The following is a 20,911-nucleotide window of genomic DNA, read 5'->3' on the forward strand; positions in this document are numbered from 1 at the left end:
CTGTATCAGTGACCGGCAGACGGACACTATTTCCCCAAGCTTTGCGCCATCTGCCGACATGATCACTGGTGACCTTATGTTTTCTTTCAGTGCTCTGATAAAAATGTTAAATAGCTTAGGGCCAAGAACAGGACCCCACTTGATACCCACCTGCTAAGTGACAATTCCCCATTTACAGTTACATTTTGAGGCCTGTCGGTTAGCCTGGGTTTAAGCCATTTAATGGTCCCCATGTTCATTTTATATTGTTCTAGTTTTTTAATCAAACTGCCAGATGCCTTACTGACATCTAAGGATATGACATCAACACTGTTACCTTTGTCAGTCAAACTTGTGATTTTGTTTTTAAAAAAGATATCAGATTAGCTTGACAGGATCCATGATCCATGTTGATTGGTATTAATTACATCACCTTCCTTTTATTCTTTATTAATAGGATCCTGGATCAGCTGCTCCATTATCTTGCCTGGGATCAGTGTCAGGCTGACAAACCAATAACTACCCAGGTCATCTCACTTGCCCTTTTTAAATATTGGCACAAGATTCACTTTCTTCCGGTCACCTGGAACTTCCCCAGTGCTCCAAGACATATTGAAAATCCACATTAATGGCCCAGCAGGCTCCTCAGCCAACTCTTCTTCAACTCTTGGATGATATCCAGACTTGCTGATGTAAAACTTTCTAACTTTAGTAAGTGCTATTTAAATTACTCATTGGCACAGGAAGCTGTCACCACATGGGTTAGATCACTTCAAATTGGGGAGGCTGGCACAGAAAAGGATAACCCTGGTCCAGACCAGGGAAGCTGGTATGGAAGTAGTTAACCTGGCTCGCTGGAGAGGCACTCCAGGAGTTAAATCCACTTGCTTACTCGGGGAGGCTGGCTGTGAAGGAGGTTGATCCTGCTGGCGCTGGGAGTTTGGCATTGCAGGGGTTAACCTCGTTCGGGAAGGCTGGCAGTGAAGAGGTTAACACCACTCGCTGGGGAGGCTGACAGTGAAATGGTTAACCCCGCTTGTTGGGAGTCTGGTGCTGAAGGGGTTAATCACGTTTCCTCGCCATGCTTGTGCTGAAGGGGTTAAACCCGCTCACGGGGGGGTGGGGGCGGCGCTGCAGGGGTTCACACTGCTCATCAGGGGCTGACGCTGCAGGAGTTAACCCACTTGTTGGCGAGCTCGGCAACACGGGTTAACCCGGCTCACGGGGAGTCCAGCAGTGAAGGGGTTAACCCGCTGGAGGGAGGCTGGCAGAGACGGGGTTAGCCTGCTGGCGGGGGATCGGCAGTTCACGGGTTAACCTGCTTGTGAGGCCAGTAGCGCAGGGGTTAACCCGCCGGCCGAGGGGGGGGGGGGATCCGGCAGCGCGGGGGTTCACCCCCCGGGGGGTGGGGGGAGTTGTCCGGCAGTACAGGGGTTCACCCGCCGGCTGCGGGGTGGGGGGGATCCGGCAGCGCAGGGGTTCACCCGCCGGCTGCGAGGGGGGGGGGGGGGATCCGGCAGTACAGGGGTTCACCCGCCGGGGGGGGGAGCCGGTAGCTCAGGGGTTCACCCGCCGGCTGCGGGGGGGATCCGGCAGTACAGGGGTTAACCCGCCGGGGGGGAGTTGTCCGGCAGCGCAGGGGTTCACCCGCCGGCTGCGGGGGGGGGGGGGGGGATCCGGCAGTACAGGGGTTAACCCGCCGGGGGGGGGGGAGCCGGTAGCTCAGGGGTTCACCCGCCGGGGGGGGGGATCCGGCAGTACAGGGGTTCACCCGCCGGGGGGGGGGAGCCGGTAGCTCAGGGGTTCACCCGCCGGCGGGGGGGGGGATCCGGCAGTACAGGGGTTCACCCGCCGGCGGGGGGGGAGTTGTCTGGCAGTACAGGGGTTCACCCGCCGGCTGCGGGGGGGGGATCCGGCAGTAAAGGGGTTAACCCGCCGGGGGGGAGTTGTCCGGCAGCGCAGGGGTTCACCCGCTGGCTGCGGTGGAGGGGCGGATCCGGCAGTACAGGGGTTAACCCGCCGGGTTGGGGGGGGGAAGCCGGTAGCTCAGGGGTTCACCCGCCGGCGGGGGGGGGGGGATCCGGCAGTACAGGGGTTCACCCGGCGGGGGGGGGGGGAGCCGGTAGCTCAGGGGTTCACCCGCGGGGGGGGGGGGTCCGGCAGCGCAGGGGTTAACCCGCCGGCGGGGCCGGGCTGAGGCTGCGGCTCCCTCCCTGGGTCCTTCAGTCGCGCGGAGCCGGCGCCTCTGGACGCCGCCCGGACCCGCTGCTGCCCCAGGATTGACCCACGGAGGGCGAGGGGCTGGGCTGGCACGAGGGGCCCCATGGCACCAGGCGGAGACGGCCCAGCTGGGGGTTACGGACCCTGCCCCCTGCGCCCCACCCCCCGGTGACCCTCTGTCCTGGGAGTCCTGCACGGTGAGACCACGTCACGGGCTGATGGGGGCGCTGACATGTGGGGCTGAGGGTGCCCAGGAGGGGGGCACAGGGTGGGGGTGCTGACATGTGGGGCTGGGGGTGCCCGGGTGTGGGCATGGGGGGAGAAAGGGGTGTCAAGACATTGGGTTCAGGAGAGATCATAGCCCTGCACCGTGTGGGGATGGCCGGGGGGCAGGGAGTTGGGGAATTGTCCTGGGAGGGCAAAGTCCCCCCTGTCCTCCTCCCGCTCTGTGCCCCCCTCCTGCCCCCAGGAGATCCCCTCCCTTCAGGGTACCCCTGCTCCCCCTGCCCCTCAGGATACCCCCATGCTCTCACCTGCCCCTTTCATGCCCCCACCCATCAGTCCATCTCCCCTGAGGCAGGTGTCCTTCTTGGCTCCTGAATAGGGCAGAACCCGCCACTTTGGGAAGGGAGTTGGTGGGGCTGGGCAGGGTGTCCCCTCCTGGGCTCTGGGGGTTGCCCCATGGCTCAGTCCTCTGCCAGTTTAACCCCTCCCAGAACCTGTCGGGCTAAAGGCTCGGAGTCAGGTTTGGGGCAGCATCGCCCCCTGCTGGTCAGGTGACCCCGATGCCTGGGCCACTTCTCCCCGGGAGTAAGGGGCACTGGCAGTGATAGGGGGAGCCTAGGGCTGGGGTAGCAGGGTCTGCAGGTCGGGAGTGAGGGGCACTGGCAGAGATGGGGGGAGCCCAGGGCTGGGGTAGCAGCGGCTGCGGGGCACTTGCAGTGATGGGGTGGGAGCTGTCCTGCCCCATGTAGCTGGTATGAGTTTGGGTGGAGCCATTCAGAAGAGCGGGAGGGGTTGGGAGGCAGCTGGCAGGTCGAGTCGGGGTCTCACTGGGGGCGGTCACAGGGTGTAAGGCCGGGTGGGGAGGAGCAGTGGCACCATCTGAGAGTGCTGCCCGCTGCAGGGCGAGCGCCCGCGCTGGGCGGTAGGCAGCCACGCCCAGGATCCCACCCCCGCAGACATCCCCAGCGGGCTCTGGCCTGAGGGGCCGCAGGGAAATGAGGCCAGTTTTTGTGTTGAGCCCCAGACAGGGAACAACACTGGGTCCTGGCCCGTGTGCCATGACAAACGGCCAGCTCTGCCAGGGGCCTGGCACCGGAGTCCTGGCGCCAAAGCCTTGGTGTGTGGGGCCCAGAGTTCTCCCTGCGGAGTTCTCTGCAGCTCGCCCAGCGACGGTGGCCGTGCCGCACTATAACGCCGGCACTCAGAGCAGGCATCCATGGCTGGGCTCCCTCCTGCACTGGCCTGCCCCCCGGCAGGTACTAGCGTGGAGCGAGGGGGGTCAGGTGTGGACAGGGCAGGAGCTGGGGGACGTGGGTTGTAACTTGACTCAGCTCTGCAGGGGAGACAAGGGGCCGGGAGGGGTGCACAGGACAGGAACCAAGGAGGCACTGACAGCCCCTAGCACATGTGCCAGGCCCCAAGGGCAGCATAGGGGCGATGCTGGGGGAGGGCGTCACTCACTGCGCGAAGCAGCAGAGGAGCCCAGCACCCCCACACGGAGACCTGGGCTGGGGCTCCCAGCAAGCGGCCAAAGCCGGGTCGCCTTGGACACTGGAAATAAACAGTGAATTTGGGAGCCCTCCCCAGAGCTGGGCGCAGCCTGGGCAGGTGGTGCTGGACCGGTGACTGGGATAAATTGGAGCTAGGGTGCTTTCACCTGGGGCCGAAGTTTCCCAATGGGTTGGGGGGGCTGGGGGCATTGCAGGCACTGGAGGCACAGCAGGGGTTGGGGGCGCTGGGGGCCTGGCCCCAAATATGAGTGCAAAGTGAGTGAAAACGTGGCTGTTCCCGGGCTGCTCTTGGCTCACCCCGCAGCTGGGTTTGGCGTGGAGGGGCCCTGGCCAGGTTTGGGGCAGGGGGGTCCCGCTGAGGATTGAGGGGTGTTGGCCAATGCTGCGGGCGGGATGGGCAGGTGCCATGTCTGTGTGACAGGCCAGAGAGGAGATTTCGGAGCGGCAGCTGCAGGGGGTGCCCAGGCTTGAGCCATTAATTCTCTGTGCTGCTGGCACACCAGGGGCCCCAGCCCTGCCCAAGTGCCTTTCCCACCAGGCGCTGCCCAGACACGGCCAAGATGGGCCCTGCCCGGCGGGGGCTGGAAGTAGCCCAAACCCGGCTCCTCGGGGTGCCGGGAAGGTAGGACGAGCTGTGACGGCTGTATCCAGCCCCTATGGAGGGGCGAAGGGATGAGGGCTGGCAGGACATGACCCCTCACTCTAGGCCCCTGGCCCCCAGAGGAGGGGCCCTGCCCTATTTCCCAGGCCACCTCTGCAGCCTGCAGGAATCCTGGTGCCAGACCCCACCCCTCCAGCCACATTCCCAGCACATTCCCAGCAGGGAGGAGTATCTGGGTCATTGGGGGAAACTGAGGCACCAAGCCGAGGGGCAGGGGCTGGCCCCAGCCCACAGAGCCAGGGACATGGCTGGGAACAGGACCCAGGATGGACTCTGGTTGGGAGGGGACCCTGGGCTCAGGTCCCATTGCCAGGGTTCCCCTCCCTGCCAGCGCAGACCCCAGGACTTGTCTCTGCCGACGTTGGTGCCAGGGGGCAGTGACCCAGCACCTGGGGGGTTCGGGAGAAGCTAGCTGCCCCCAAACCCCACCTCAGGCTCTGACTCCCAGCCCCCGCAGGGAGCTCTGGTAGCCCCAAACCCCCCAGCCTCTGGGCTCTGACCCCCAGCCCCTTCAGGGAGCTCTGCCAGCCCCCCCCCCCCCCCGACCTCAGGCTCTGACCCCCGGCCCTTGCAGGGAGCACTGCCAGCCCCACTGCCAGCCTCTGACCCCCAGCCCCTTCAGGGAGCTCTGCCAGTCCCTCCCTGCAGCCTCAGCCCCTGGGCTCTGACCTCCAGCCCCTTGCAGAAAGCTCTGCCAGTCCCTGGGCTCTGACCCCTAACCCTCCCCCATGCTGGGAGCTCTGCCAGCCCCCCCAAGACCCAGTTCCTGGGCACTGCCTGCCCGGTGGCTGTTCAGAGGCAGCACCCGTAGCCCCCACCTCTCCCCATAATCCCGCTGCCAGGGGCTGGTCAGAGCAGGGGTTGGTCGCCCAAGGGGCTGGGATGACATCTGGGCACAGGGCCTGGGCCGTTGGGGTCTGTCGGGGGCCTGGCTGGTCTCGGCCCTTCATCCCCATTGTGGGGCATGGTCAGGGCTGACCCAGAACTGCCCACGGTGACGTCGCCTGAGACAAACTGCCCCCTGGGGAATATTAACCCCTAGGGTGCCAGCCGCGGCTGAGCGGCCAGGCCTCGGAGCCTGGGCATTGGCTGGAATCCCCCCAAGGGGGTTGTCCTGTCCCCGGCCAGGGCCCTGCTGCCAGCCCCACGGCTCCCCCTCCCGGCAGGCAGGGGAGGGGCCAAGGCGCTCCTGGGGCACAGGGCCAGGTTGGCAGCAATGCACTCTTGGAAGCTATCCCGCAATTCCCAGCTTCGCTCTCAACAGCACTGGGGTGCAGATGATTTCGCACAGGCCCCAGGGCATTGTGGGATAGCAGTGGGGTGCGGCACGGGCCCCAGGGCCTAGTGGGGTGTGGCACAGGCCCCAGGGCATTGTGGGATAGCAGTGGGGAGCTGCACGGGCCTCAGGGCATTGTGGGGAGTGGCATGGGCCCCAGGGCATTGTGGAGTGTGGCACGGGCCCCAGGGCATTGTGGGATAGCTGTGGGGTGCAGCATGGGCCCCAAGGCATTGTGGGATAGCTGTGGAAGGACCACTAGAGCCATTCCTAGAGCACCCCCGATGCCAGTCTCCCTGGTTCCTCCCCGCACACACCCGTGCTCCTGGCCGGCGGAGCTGGGGCAGGGCTAGGAGCCAAGTTTACAGTCGTGGGCCGCCCGCTGGGCTTGGGCTGACACGCCGAGACTCTTGCGTGGTTTTTGCAGGGCAGCGGTTGGCCCGTGGCAATGAGGCCCATCGTGCGGGTAGCACCCAGCCCTGCTGCCCTCTGCCTGGAGCAGAGCTGGGCGGGTCAGGTTGCGATGGCGGGGGGCTGTGTGTCGGGATTGAGGGGCACCCGTGTGGGGAGGGGTCACAGCAGGAGACTAGATAGTTTGGCACAATTGGAGTTGATCTGCCCACCCCCATCTCTTGCCTCCCAGCTTCCGGAAAGTGATCCCTGAGAGTCCCCTGCGATAGCCTCATGCAGGGACTGGGATAGCTGGGGGCTCCCCGCAAGCCAACTCCTGCCCCACTCCCCACAGCGCCCCCTGCTGGCAGAGGCCAGGCCTGGCATAGCCGCAAGCTCCCCTGCCCAGACTCCAAGGACAGGCTGGTGCGGCTCTGTCCTGGTGCGTGGCCGCCGGGGCCCAGCTGGGCTGCAGCGCGAGACCCTGGCACATCCGGCCGCGCAGACGGGCAAGCAGGTTATAAATAGCCCCGCACTGGGGTAATCGAATTGGGCTGCGAGTACAGGCTGCCGCAAGTGCACCAGCTGGGGGGCTGGTCCCGGCTGGGCCAGGCTGGGGGGACACTTTAACCCCTTCACGCCTGGGACTGCTTGCATGCTCAGAGGAGAAGGGGGTGGGACCCCAGTCCTCACCGCCAGAGGGCAGGAGGGGGACTCAGGTGCTGGGGATACCAGCAGAGGCCCAGTTCATGCCCGTGGGGTGTGTGTGTGACAGGGTGGGTCTGGCTGGCTGGGGTTGGCTGGGGGGTTAGGTCGGGGGTAGCTGTGGGGGGGCTGGGGGGGTTGGGGCGGGGAGTCGATGTGTGGTATATGGGGGGCTGGGGAAGGGGTGGCCGTGGGGAGATATGGGGCTGGGGAGGGGGCTGGGAGGGTGAGTTGGCATGGGGAGGGGGTGGCCGTGTGGGGGATGAGGGGGCTGGAGGGCGGGGGGGCTGTGTGGTATATGGGGGGCTGGGGAAGGGGTGGCCGTGCAGGCAGATAGGGGGCTGGGAGGGTGAGTTGGCATGGGGAGGAGGTGGCTGTCCGGGGAATGAGGGGCTGTGGAAGGGGCTGGGAAGGTGGGCTGGCATGAGGAGGGGGTGGCTGAGGGGGGCAATCAGGGGGCTGGGGAGGGAGTGTCTCTCCCTCAGGCCCATCTGCGTGGGCAGCAGGTGGGCAGCGGGCCCTGGGCTGGGCTAATGTCATTGCAGCTGGTAATGGGCAGACAGAGGAGCCCTGAGGGAGGGAAAGGGGGGCTGGGGCTGGACACGCTGCCTGCCTCTGGGCCCCCACCCTCAGGGCGCTGAAACCTACCGGGGATGGCCTTGGGGGCCCGCTGGTGGGGGGCTGAGGACAGGAGCCCCCTACCCTGGGGTGATGCCCCCCAGGATCTCATCCACTGTCTCTCTCTCTCTGTGTCCGGCAGCGTCCCTCGTCCTCGCACCATCCCGCCTCCCTTGGGACCTTGTGGCCCCACTGACAGGCCAGTCGGCAGGACCCTCCGGGTGAGCCCACGGGGCAGGGGCCCCCCCTTCCTTCCCCACACACTTCGGGCTCCGGGACGCTGCGCTCGGGGCAGGGTAATGTTAGCTCTGCTCAATGGTACTGGCACAAATACCAGTGGGGCTGCGGGTCAGGAGTGAGGGGCACTGGCTGGGTTGGGGGGAGCCCAGGGCTGGGCCAGCTGGGGGCTGTGGGTCGGGAGTGAGGGGCGCTAGCAGAGGTAGGGAGGGGGTCAGGGCTGGGTTAGCAGGGGGCTGCGGGTCGGGAGTCAGGGGCGCTGGCTGGGTTGGGAGGATCCCAGGGCTGGGCCAGCCGGGGGCTGTGGGTCGGGAGTGAGGGGCGCTGGCTGGGTTGCGGGGAGCCCAGGGCTGGGTTAGCAGGGGGCTGTGGGTCGGAAGTGAGGGGCATCATACAGTCGCACTGGCCCAGCCACAGCTCCCGGCTGAGCCGTCGTGCCCCTGGTTTCATCCGAAGGAAAGGGCCCCCTGGAAGCTGTGGGGCAGGTCCCTGGGCCCGCTCCCGGGCATGGCACTGGGCCCTCTCTGGCCATGCCAATGCGCTGCCCGCTGGATCTCATGAAATGGTGGGGAGACGGGGCCCAACGTGCTGCATGATGGGGAGGGGCCCACAGTGACCAGGATATGGCCCCAGGTGTCGGGTGGGCCCAGCCCCCCTTCCCCAGCCCGGCGCCGCTCGCCAGCTGGTTACACAGTAACGAGGCTCTGCCGGCATCACTAACACACCACAGCTCCGGCCTCACCTGGCTCACACAGCGCTGCTCGGCCCCGCCAGGCTCCAGCTCGGGGAGGGGAACGGGGCTTACTGGGTATTGCTGGGGGCTGGGAGCCGGGACTCCTGGGTTCTATCCCCAGCTCTGAGAGGGGAGTGGGGTCTAGTGGTCAGAGCAGGGGGCTGGGAGCCAGGACTTTTCGGTTCTACCCCCAGTTCTGAGAAGAGAGTGGGGTGTAGTGGGGATTGCTCGGTCCTGGGAGCCAGGACTCCTGGGTTCCATTCCAATGGCTCCGAACGACTCCCCATAGACTTCGGTTACGTCCCTTCCACTCTCTGTGTTCCAGGCCACTTGGCCTGTGGGGCTGGACTGGGCAGAGTCCATCCAGCCAAGTCTCTGGAGGGACGAATTCCTGGGCTCCTGCGGGTGGGGCAGGCCTGGGTTAGCGCTTTCGCTGGAGCAATGGGGCAGGCGGTCCCCAGCTGGAGAGCAGGCCTGGGGGGCAGAGCGGGGGCCGCAAGTTCTGGCTCGTCCTGGGAGCCCAGAGGCTTCCATCCTCAAGCAGCTTCCTGGCTAGCCCAGCCCAGAGCCGCCAGCTTCCTGCTTCCTCTGGGTGACCTGAGAAGGGGCAGAGCCAGCCAGGGCCCCCCTCAATGCTCCCCAGTGCTCAGCCACCTCCCTTCTACCATCAGCTGTGTGGGGGGGGAGGAGGGGAGGTGTCGGGCTGCTGAGGGGCAGGGAATGTCAGGCAGCGGGGAGGTGAAGGGGGGTGGGGAGCGTCAGGCAGCCGGGTGTGTGTGTGTTGGGGGGGGGGTTTGGCAATGGGGGGTGGGGTGAGAGTCAGGCAGCCAGGGGTGTGTGTGGGGGGGGTGTTGGGCAGTGGGGTGGGGTGAGAGTCAGGCAGCCGGGGGAGTGGGGGGGTGTTGGACACTGGCGGGTGGGGAGTGTCGGGCAGCCAGGGGAGTGGGGGGATGTTGGGTACTGGGGGGTGGGGAGTGTCGGGCAGCTGGGGGAGTGGGGGGGTGTTGGACACTGGCTGGTGAGGAGTGTCGGGCAGCCGGCGGAGTGGTGAGGTGTTGGGTACTGGGGGGTGGGGAGTGTCGGGCAGCCAGGGGAGTGGGGGGGTGTTGGACACTGGTGGGTGGGGAGTGTCAGGCAGCTGATGGAGGGGGGGTGTTGGGTACTGGGGGGTGGGGAGTGTCGGGCAGCCGGGGGAGTGGGGGGGTTGTTGGACACTGGCGGGTGGGGAGTGTCAGGCAGCCGGAGGAGTGGGGGGGTGTTGGACACTGGTGGGTGGGGAGTGTCAGGCAGCTGATGGAGTGGGGGGGTGTTGGGTAGTGGGGGGTGGGGAGTGTCGGGCAGCCGGGGGAGTGGGAGGATATTGGACACCGGGGGGGTGGGGAGTGTCAGGCAGCCGGGGGAGTGGGGGGATGTTGGACACTCGGGTGGTGGGGGGTGTCAGGCAGCCGGGGGAGTGGGGGGTTGGGCAGTGGGGTGGCGGGATGGGTCTGACTGGGAAGGAAGTGGACAAGTGGCCAGTTTCCTCCCAACCCTGGAAAGTCCCAAAATCTCCAAGGAAGGCGGCGGTCGGGGGTGGGGGGAGAACCAGAATTCTGGAGCAGCAGCTCAGTTACCCCCTCCTCCGCAGGGCTGGGGGCTGGAAAAGGGTGCGGCCAGACCAGAGCCCCCAGCCCTGCGGTTCCCCGTCCTACAGCCTCCACTGGCCAAGCCCTGCATCCCACAGCTTCCCACCCCACTGGCCAGGCCTAAGCCGGGCCGCTGGGGTCAAGGGCAGAAGGTACATGTCGGCCCCTAGCTCAACCCAAGGGCACCCCCTGCCTTCGCCCCAGGTGTCCCTGGCAATGTTCCCAGGGAGTCTCCCACCCAGCAGGGTCCCCCTTCGTCCCACAGGGCTGCCCCCAATGCCCAGGTGGGGGCATCAGGACCCAGGCGTCCTAGCCCCAAGATGCGGTCCCTCCTCAGAAATGGGTCAGGGCTCCCCATCTCCTCCAGTCAGCCCAGAGCCAAACCATGGGCCTCACTGGCCCCATGGCCAATCCACCCCTCGGGAGCTGTCTGCCTGGGGCAGGCCAAGTGCACTGTGGGCCATTCCCTCCTCCCCTTGTGTGGGGGCAGGCCAGGTGCATTGTGGGCCATTCCCTCGTTGGGGGGGGGCCAGGTGCATTATAAGATATTCCCTCCTCCCTTCATGTGGCGATGAGCCAGGTGCATTGTGGGATATTCCCTTGTCCCTTCGTGAGGGGGCAGGCCAGGTGCATTGTGGGATATCCCCTTCATTGCTCTTGTGCCCAGGGCCCCCAGCCCTCCTGGGAGGCCTCTGTATCTGGATATCCGCGTTCTATCCCCAACCCCCCTTTACAACCCTTGTTAGTGGCGTTGGGGCTGCAGCCCCTAGGGGGGTCTGGCCATGAGATGGGGGATTGTTACTGCTAACAGCCCAGCTGGCACCAGGGCCTGAGCCCAGGGATGGAGCCCGGGGGGCACCTGCTCCGGCCAGTGGGTGAGGGGTGAAGCATTCTCCTTTGTTTCGGTAAAAATTCGGTGTTTTTATTGGGATCTGACCAGCAGCTTCCCTGAGGCCCAATCACCAGGTCCTTTTAGAGACACCCCAACCCACTGGGTGCCCCTCTCCTCCCTGAGCTGGGACTAGAACCCAGAAGTCCTGACTCCCAGACCCCCCAGCTCTAACCACTCACTTTAACCCCCCTGCTTGCTTTATGCCACAGGAGTTTGGGAGCCATGACTCCTGGTTTCTAACCCAGCTCTATCACCCACTCACTTGATGTGGATACCTTCCTGCCAATCAGTGCCTCAGTTTCCCCATCTGTGATGTGTGGAGAAGGACGCTGCCCCCCTGCCTGAATTTGGGTACTCTAAGATCCCCCGCTGGAGGAGGCCAGCCTGGCCAAGATCCCAGCCTGCCCTACCGCAAGGCCCCAAACAATGGGAGGAAAGGCCCCGCAGCCCAGCCCCACAGCCAGTAACCGGGATCAAAGGTACAGCATGTGCGGAGATGGCGCTATCTAATCAGGCATGAATTGCGATGCAAATAAAGCGCCCATTGCCAGGGAACTGGGTCTGGCCTTGGTTGGCAATAAGAGGGCTGGGACTGGGGGCAGGGACAGATGGAACCACCCCTTCCCCTCACTCTGGTGCTGCTGACCCCTGATCCCCACCAGTCTTCACCCTCCGGTCACTCCATGCTATGAGGAGGGGAATTTCCCCTTCCCAGCCAAGCCAGGTCCATTGGCTTGTGCCCCCCCACCCCCCTCAGTGCAGATGCTCTCAGACATGAGCTCTCTGTCCTTAGCCCCAGCCAAAGGAGCCAGGTCTTGCCACTAATTTTTATTCTATCAACCCTGGGTGGGGATAGAACCTGGCACCGAGGAGCTGCCAGCTGGCAGCAGTAGTGGGCTGTTACCCACCCCAGGGAGCGGCCCGGGGCTGCCGGGCCCTTGGAGAGGAGCCAGGACAGAACCATCAGGGCTGTTGTTAGGATGGGGGGGTGGCGAGGGGCTCTGGCGGGATTGGGCCCTGCTGGGGGTGTGTGGGGCTCTGGCAGGATCAGGCCCTGTTGGGGGGGGGATCCGGGGCTCTGGCAGGATTGGGCCCCATTGGGGGGGCTCTGGTGGGATCAGGCCCCGCTGTGGGGGGGGGTACGAGGTTCTGACAGGATCAGGCCCTGTTGGGGGGGATGGGGGGGCTCTGGCAGGATCGGGCCCCTCTGGGGGGGTACTAGGCTCTGGCAGGATTGGGCCATGTTGGGGGGGGCTCCGGTGGGATTGGGCCCCTTGGGGAGGATGCAGGGCTCTGGTGGGATCGGGCCCCGCTGGGGGGGCTCTGGTGGGATCGGGCCCTGCTGGGGGGGGTGCGAGGCTCTTGCAGGATTAGGCCCTGTTTGCGTTGCGGGCTCTGGTGGGATCAGCCCCCATTGCGGTGGGTGCGAGGCTCTGGTGGATCAGGCCTCTCTGGGGCGGGGTACTAGGCTCTGGCAGGATTGGGCCCCGTTGGGGGGGGACTCTGGCAGGATTGGGCCCTATGGGGAGGATGTAGGACTCTGGTGGGATCAGGTCCCTCAGGGGGGAGGGATACGAGGCTCTGGCAGGATTGGGCCATGTTGCGGGGGGCTCCGGCGGGATCGGGCCCCATGGGGAGGATGCAGGGCTCTGGCAGGATAGGGCCCCGTTGGGGGAGCTCCAGTGGGATTGGGCCCGGCACTGGCGCTCTGGGGCCAGGGGGTCCCGTTGGGGCTGCGCTGGGCCCTGGCATCTCGTCTCACGTGGCCGCTGGCTCGCTTGCCTTTGCCCTTTGGCGCCCGGCAGGGGCGTTCCGGGCCGGCCGGGGGGATTAGTGGATTAGGGGCCTGGAAAGGTCGCGCTCACCTGCCCGTGGCTGCCGGCCCAGCCAGCGCCACGGGGCCCCTTGCGCTTGGCCTCAGCCAGCCCCGCCCTCCTGGCCCCCGGCCACCACCCTCCAGCCTCCTGGCCCCCAGCCCCTGCCCCCAGCCATCACCCTTCAGCCTCTTGGCCCCAGCCCCTGCTCCCAGCCATCACCCTCCAGCCGGCCCCCACCCTGCCTGGCCCCCTGGCTCCCAGCCTCCACCCACCACTCCCCAGCCCCCTCCCCCCCCACCCACTTCCAGCCAGCTCCGGCCCCAGCCTCCTGGCCCTCATCAACACCCCTCATTCTCCAGCCATCACCCCCCAGCTCCCTGGCCTAGTCCACAGCCTGAAGCCCCATCCCCTCTCAGCTCCCATCTATTGCCCCTCCTGACTCCTGGCCTCCAGCCTCCCCCCCGCCCCAGCTTCCAGCCATCGCCCCTCCCAGCTCAGCCCCTGGCCCCACCCTCGGGTGAAATTCACTTCCCCCTCCATTAACTCCTTCTCCTGCCTTGATTCTGAACAGGCACAAGCCGGAGCCTCCCAGCAGAGCTCTTTGCAGCCTTAACTCTGCCCTGGGCACCATCCCCAGCCAACCTTAACTTTGCCCTTCCTACTCCACCCTTACTTCTGCCCCTTTGCCCCCCTGGTTCCACCCTTAACTCTGCCCCCTGGCAGCTGGCACCTTCCCCAACTGACCTTATCTGCCCCTTCTCCCCGCTCCATCCCACTCTTAACTCTGCCCCCTTCACTCCTCTCCCTGTCACCCCTTGACTCTGCCCCTTCATGCCCCCCCCACCCTTGACTCTGCCCCGGCACTGTCCTGTCAGTCGGATGTGCTGTGGTGACATGGCTCCTGGTTTCTGGCTGGTGCTGGTGCTGCTCCCTCGCGGGGTGCCCCCACCCAAGGCGCAGTCAGGTGCCAGCGGAGGGGGATCTGGAGCAGGGTGGGGGTGTCGGGGTGCCCGGGGGGTGCCAGGGCCCCGGGGAGGCAGGAAGCCATTGGCAGGGCAGCCCCACACTGCGCCCAGCTAATCCATGCTAAAGATGCTCGTGCCCATGGCCAGTGGTTCCGGTTTTCCTCCAGCAGCCACACAAGCTGCACCTGATCAGTCCCGGTGGCTCCCCCCCCCTCCCCCACAGTAAGGGGGAGCTGTGGGCAGGGAGAGCCCGGCTGGGGGGAGGACGCTGGCTGGTGGAGGGGGAGGGAAGCTGGGGTTGCTGATGTTACTGGGTGAGAGGTGGTGTTGGCTTGGGGGTGGAACTGGCAGGGGCGGGGGGGACTCAAGCTGGGGGTCTGTCTGGAAGGTGGCTTGGGGGGAGGAGGAGCTGGTGGGACACAGGGGTTGGCAGGGGTGAGGGGTTCTGGTGAGGGACAGGGGGCTAGCTGGGAGGTTTCGTGGGGTAGGGGGGAATCTAGCTGTGGATTTAGGGAGATCTGGCTGGAGGCAAACTATGGGGTGGGGGGATCAGGCTAGTGGGGGCAGGGGCATCTGGCTGAGGATTTGGGGGGTCTGGTGCAGGGCAGGGGGTCTGGCTGTAGGGTTGAGGGGGTATGGCAGGGTCAGAGAGGGCGCTGGCTGGGGGGCAGAGGCAGCTGGCTGAGGGTTTAGGGGGGTCTGGGAGGGGGTCTGGCTGGGGGGCAGGGGGAGGTTGGCTGGCGGGTGAGGATCTGGCTCGGATCCCCGGCCCCAGCCACGCTCCGGGATCCCGTGCAGTGATCAGGTCATTAGCTGCCAGGCCACTGAGGAGAAAGGAGGAGCGGGGAGGCGCCACAGCCAGGGGGGGCAGACGTTTGAGTCGTGCCCGGCCCCAGCCCTGCCCCTCTGTTTGGCCCCGGCGTGGGCTTGCCATCACCTGCCCCAGTGCCCCTTCCCTGCCTCAGTTTCCCCTCCATGGCTCACGGGACGCCCCCAGCCCCGAGAGCGACTGGCCTCCGGCCTGGCCCCGACCACAGCTGGGACACGGGACAGGCCCAGACCCGCTAGTGCCATGTGGCAGCAGCCCGGCTTGTGGGCCCGGCGAGCGGGTGCCATGCTGGGGCTGCTGCGCCATCCAGCCTGCCCTGCGGGGGTGCGCTCCCAGCACAGCCAGGGGGCTGGCGACTGGCCGGCCTCCCACCCTGGCAGCCGGGTCACGCTGACCCATGGGACCGTCCTGCCACGCTCGCTCCCAGGCTGTGTGTGAATGGGCAGTGGGCCAAGGGGGCCGGTTGCAGCCTGAGCCCTGGACGTCGCTGCATTCCTGCTTGTGTAAATAAACCCGGGAGGGCTCCACCACAGATCTGCTTCCGAATGGAGAGTGGCTCTGAGGCTGGGGCCCTGCAGTGCTAGGCAGGGCTCAGCTTTGTTATTGTAGGGTCTTCCACGAGCGCTGGGCTCCATGCTGCTCTGTTATTGTAAGGTCTCTTGGGAGTGCTGATTGGTTATGGTCGGGTGTCCCACGAGTGCTGGGCTCTGCTATGGTTTGTTATTGTAGGGTCTCTCAGGAGCGCTGGGCTCCGTGCTGCTCTGTTATTGTAGGGTCTCTCAGGGGCGCTGGGCTCCACACTGGTCTGTTATTGTTGGGTCTCTCGGAAGCGCTGGTCTCGTGGATCCACAGGGTCGGGGCTATGGTCCAGCTTTGGAACAGTCTCTGGGAAGCCCCATCAGTGCACCAGAGCCCCTGGGGGTCTCACTCTTCCTCCGGGGCAGGCCCCACGGCTTCATGGCCTCTCTAGGCTGGACCCCTGGGCCGCCAGCCCCCTGCTTCCCTTTGTGAGCTCCGCTCAGCAAGACCCACTGAGTCAGGCCCTGGGGGAGAGTCGTACAGACTTGGGGAGCAAGGGGCCAGCCCAGAACCCTGGCCCTTTGCCCGCCCCGGTCCAATTCAGGTGTGTGCCCCCGGCTGCTTCCTGCAGCCCACACTTCACCCCTCCCCGCCCCAGTCCAGTGTCCCCCAGCTGGGCAAACCCGGCCAGCATCCCACCAAGAGGGGCCAACCCTGGTGGTCAGTTGCAAGGTGTCAAAGTCCCGGTGACTGGGTTTGCCATTGTCTTCATGGATTCTCCACTGACATGGGGATTAAGGCCCATGTAGTCCCAGCCAGCTGGGTGCCGCTCAGACCTGGGTTTTAGCCTGCCCAGGGAGCCAACAGACCTCCACACCCTCCCCACTCCCCCCTACCCCAACTAGGTAACAGTGCAGCTATAGGGAAACTGAGGCACACAGAGGCTTCATAAAATATTACAAAATTCCCACTTCATCACAGCTGGACTCTGTGCTGGTCCGTTATTGTTGAGTCTCTCAGGACTGCTGGGCTCTGTGCTGGTCTGTTATTGTAGGGTCTCTCAGGAGCACTGGGCTCTGCACTGATCTATTATTATAGGGTCTCTCAGGAATGCTGGACATGGTGCTGGTTTGTTATTGTAGGGTCTTAAGTGTCTGCCTGTGGGGTAGCCATACCAGTGCAGTGCAGGGGACGACCCTGGGGGTTGGCTGTGGGATAGCGGGTAGGGGATCTGCTCAGAGACTCCCAGGTAGATCTGGGGGGTGAGGGGTGGGCAGGCAGTGATTAGTGCGGGGCACATGCCAATTACCAGGCAGAATCACGCGTGACCTGGGAACCCCCAGCCTGGGGGGTCAGGGCTGCCAGAGTGGGGGTGAGGCATTTCCCAGAGCGGGGCAGGGTGACCTCTCCCATGCACAGGAGGGCTGGTAGGGGTGGGGACCCTCGGGCATGGGGCACAGTGCAGCCTGACCCTCGCTTCCTGGTCAGGGTCTGGAACCCGCTGGGGATGGCTGGTCAGGGGGCTATCGGGGGTCATTGACAGGGGGTGGGGAGCTGGAGTAAGGCCCTATGAGGGGAGGATGTGGGCAGCTGGTGATGGTTAGGGGGTCATGTGGGGGGGTGGCTGGGGGCAGGGGGTCTGGGGGGGCCAGGAAGCTGGCTGGGGGGTCATGTGGGGGGCTGCAGACAGGATCCCCTGGGGGGCTTGGCAGGGGGTGTTGAGTGAGGGGCCATGGGGAGCTGGCTGGGGCTATGTGGGGCTGCACATGCCCTGGTTGGTACTCCCCCTATCTCTCTCTCCTCCTTTCCCAGGAGCTGTGTCCCAGGCTCCCCACCCGTGGGGCAGGCAGCTCCTCTGACCCCCTGGATCATCCCTGCCAGCTAGACCTCCCACGAGCACCCAGGGCTGCTTCTCTGAGGAGGGCGGATGGGGTTGGGGTGAGGGGGCCCCACAGCAGGGCCCAGCCTGGGGCTATGGAGACCCTGCCCCAGTGCCACCCCTGCAGGACGATCCGCTTGGTCCTGTGGGAATTGCAGCCCCTGCTCTGAGCGGAGCCCCCCCACGCCCGCCGGACTCTCCACGCCGGGGACCCGCTGGCACTGAGAATGTGCAACACCACCCTGGTGAGCTGCAACGTGGATTCCAAGATCGACCACCTCTTCCCCCCCACGCTGTACATCATGGTCATCACCATGGGGCTGCCCACCAACTGCATGGCCCTGTGGGCCGCCTACCTGCAGGTCCGGCAGCACAATGAGCTGGGCATCTACCTGCTCAACCTGTCCGTGGCCGACCTGCTCTACATCGCCACCCTGCCCCTGTGGATCGACTACTTCCTGCACTACGACAACTGGATCCACGGGCAGGAGTCCTGCAAGCTCTTCGGCTTCGTCTTCTACACCAACATCTACATCAGCATCGCCTTCCTGTGCTGCATCTCCGTGGACCGCTACCTGGCCGTGGCCCACCCGCTGCGCTTCGCCAAGGTGCGCCGGGTCAAGACGGCCGTGGCGGTGAGTGCCGTGGTCTGGGCCATCGAGATCGGGGCCAACTCGGCCCCGCTCTTCCACAACGAGCTCTTCCACGACCGTTACAACCACACCTTCTGCTTCGAGAAGTACCCCATGGAGGAGTGGGTGGCCTGGATGAACCTCTACCGGGTCTTCATCGGCTTCCTCTTCCCCTGGGTGCTCATGCTCTTCTCCTACCAGGGCATCCTGCGGGCCGTGCGTGGCAACGTCTCCACCGAGCAGCAGGAGAAAGCCAAGATCAAGCGGCTGGCCCTCAGCCTCATCGCCATCCTCCTCTTCTGCTTCGCCCCCTACCATGTCATCCTGCTCTCCCGCAGCGCCGTCTACCTCAGCAAGCCCTGCGATTGCAGCTTCGAGGAGAAGGTCTTCGTGGCCTACCACAGCTCGCTGGCCTTCACCAGCCTCAACTGCGTGGCCGACCCCATCCTGTACTGCTTCGTCAACGAGGGGGCCCGCAGCGACGTGGCCAAGGCCCTGTCCACCCTGCTGCGCTTCCTCACCAGCTCCAAGCCCCAGGAGATGGCCACTGCCTCGCTCACCCTGGACACCCCGCTCTCCTCCAAGAAGAGCAGCTTCTGCCGGCTCCCCACGCTCCCCCAGCCCCCGCCCCCGCCCCCGCCCCCCCTGGGCCCACCCGACGAGGAGCTGCAGATGAAGATCTTGACTTTCAACCCGTGAGCGCTCCCCAGTCAGCACCACGGCCCTGGATGCAAACGAGATGTAAATACAGTATTGTTCTTAATGATAATAATGCAGGGGCCCAGTGCGGTACGGCCATGCCCAGTGAGGCCCCGGGGGGACGGCGCGGGAGGGGGCTGCTTGGCCTGACGGGGGCTCTGCCAGGACTGCCGGACACCTGGGTGCTGCAGGCACGTGAGAAAGGGGGAATGGCCGAATTACGGCTAGGTCCTGGGCAGGCTAGATGAGTGTCAGGGTAGACAGATGGACAGACAGAGAGGTGGGGGGGGGGGAGGATGGAGGGATGATACAAACGGATGTTTGGCGATGGATGACTGTATGGGGATAGACAGATTGACAGAGGTGTGTGTATAGGGATGGATGATGCAGGGTGTGTATGGCAATGGATGGAGGGGTGGGGGGGGGGGCTGGAGGCATGGATATGTGGGGGCTGGAGCAATGGATGGAGGGGTATATATAGGGCTGGGTTGACCCAGAGGCTGTGAAGAACGATGGGTGGACAGAGCCACTGGATAGATGGAGGGTGTGACTGGGGCTGGCTGGATGGATGGAGAGTGTGACTGGGGCTGGATGGTGTCACTGGGATGGGGAGGGTTGGAGGGGGTGACTGGGGCTGGATGGCGTGACTGGGGATTGATGGATGGAGGGTGTGACTGGGGATGGGGCGGGATGGAGGGTGTGACTGGGGCTGGATGGAGAGTGTGACTGGGGATGGATGGCGTCACTGGGATGGGGAGGGTTGGAGGGTGTGACGGGATTGATGGATGGAGGGTGTGACTGGGGATGGGGTGGGATGGAGGGTGTGACTGGGGCTGGATGGAGAATGTGATGGGATGGGGAGGTTGGAGGGTGTGACTGGGAGGGATGGATGGATGGAGCATGTGACTGGGGATGGGGCAGGATGGAGGGTGTGACTGGGGCTGGATGGAGAATGTGACGGGATGGGGAGGTTGGAGGGTGTGACTGGGAGGGATGGATGGATGGAGCGTGTGACTGGGGATGGGGCGGGATGGAGGGTGTGACTGGGGCTGGATGGAGAATGTGACGGGATGGGGAGGTTGGAGGGTGTGACGGGATGGGGCGGGATGGATGGGGTGGGATGGATGGTGTCACTGCAGCTGGGGAGGCTGGAGGGTGTGAGTGGGGATTGATGGAGGGATGGATGGATGGAGGGTGTGACTGGGGATGTGAGTGGGGTTGGATGGAGAGTGTGACAGGATGGGGAGGTTGGAGGATGTGACTGGGGAGGGATGGATGGATGGAGGGTGTGACTGGGGATGAAGGAATGGGGTGTGTCACTGGGGATGGATGGGGTGTGTGACTGGGGATGGATGGAGGGTGTGACTGGGAAGGAGTGGATGGATGGAGGGTCTGAGTGGGGATGGAGGGATGGGGTGTGTGACTGGGGATGGATGGAGGGTGTGACTGGGGATTGAGAGGAGCCGTCCCGCCATATTTCAGGGCGAAGCTCCTGGCCCCTTCCCATTAATAACCCCAGACTCAGCCCCACCCCTGCCCCCGTGCCCAGGCTGGTATGGGATGGGGCACTGCAGAGCAGAAGCATCTGGGCAGTGCCCGGCTCTGCTGTGGCTTTTCCTAGTGCCCCTGCCTGGCTGCATCCCACCCAGAGCCGATTTCTCCTACCCCTGCTCTGGAGGCAGGGGCTGGGGCTGCCCGCCCGACGGGTACAGTGCCCCCTGTGGCCAGCCAGGTGAGGGCGCTGCTGTGCAGCAGGACGAGCTCCCAAACACGCACCCCAGGGAAACTGCCGAGGGCACCATGCAGAGCCCAGCGATGCACGGACCAGGGCTGCTGATCAGCCTAGAGACTACCCTGGCATGGCAGACGTCCTCAGCTACAGGAACTGGGCCCTGCTTCCCTGCTGCCAAGGGGGCTCTTCGGGGACGGATGAGTCCCCCTGGTGTGGCTGGTCCACAGAAGAAAAGAGCCTACTACTGCAGCCGGCTGAAGGTGCACCTAGGTGGCAGGCCGTGGGTTAGCGGGGAGCCCTGTCCGCAGCGTGGATAGCAGAGGGTGCCCATCCTTGCCGATGGGGCTGTCCCGTGCCAGGCAATGCTGCTGACCTGATGGTTAATTAGGGTTATTTATTTCCTGGGGGGAGGCTGGAGGGGCCCCACTGAAGGATAGGGGGCCTCCGTGGGGGGATCAGGGCCCAGACGTGCCAGGCACTGTACATTTCTGGAGCAAATAGTCCCTGCCCCAAAGGGAGCAATTTTGCTGCTAGATCTGGCCATGCCAGGGGCAGGCAGCGCTGGCCGGTGTGTGGAGGGATGAACAAAGTGGTGTTTTAATTGAACACTTTCAGACTCTTCCTCCCTCATAAAGAAACCAAAGCAAAGGGCACAAGCCCCAAACCTCCCAGAATCCCTTGCAGGTTCGGCTAGCTGGGCGCGAAGGTGGGTCATTAAGGTCCCCCAGTCTGTCCCAGGGATCCCACTGCTACCACCAAAACCCCAC

At 64.9% G+C, this 20,911-nt stretch overlaps 1 protein-coding gene across 5 annotated transcripts; it reads left to right on the plus strand.

The window, feature by feature from the left end:
* The first annotated feature begins 443 nt into the window (after positions 1-443).
* On the plus strand, positions 444-19,381 carry GPR4 (G protein-coupled receptor 4). 5 transcript variants are annotated; one of them, XR_006287254.1, is made up of 4 exons: positions 2,210-2,396; positions 7,728-7,806; positions 17,015-19,006; positions 19,334-19,381. XR_006287254.1 is itself a non-coding variant. In XM_043534784.1 (3 exons), exon 3 carries the CDS (start codon positions 17,309-17,311, stop codon positions 18,410-18,412), a length of 1,104 nt encoding a protein of 367 aa, XP_043390719.1. In that variant the 5' UTR covers positions 444-690; positions 7,728-7,806; positions 17,015-17,308; the 3' UTR covers positions 18,413-19,019. The 5 variants fall into 5 exon arrangements, 4 of the variants coding, with proteins under 4 accessions (XP_043390719.1, XP_043390720.1, XP_043390718.1 ...); XM_043534784.1 differs by lacking the exons at positions 2,210-2,396; positions 19,334-19,381 and adding an exon at positions 444-690 and having other exon boundaries at positions 17,015-19,019; XM_043534785.1 differs by lacking the exon at positions 19,334-19,381 and having other exon boundaries at positions 7,728-7,881; positions 17,015-19,019.
* The last annotated feature ends 1,530 nt before the right edge of the window (positions 19,382-20,911 follow it).

This window comes from Chelonia mydas, chromosome 23 (assembly GCF_015237465.2).
Source record: "Chelonia mydas isolate rCheMyd1 chromosome 23, rCheMyd1.pri.v2, whole genome shotgun sequence".
NCBI lineage: Eukaryota > Metazoa > Chordata > Testudines > Cheloniidae > Chelonia > Chelonia mydas.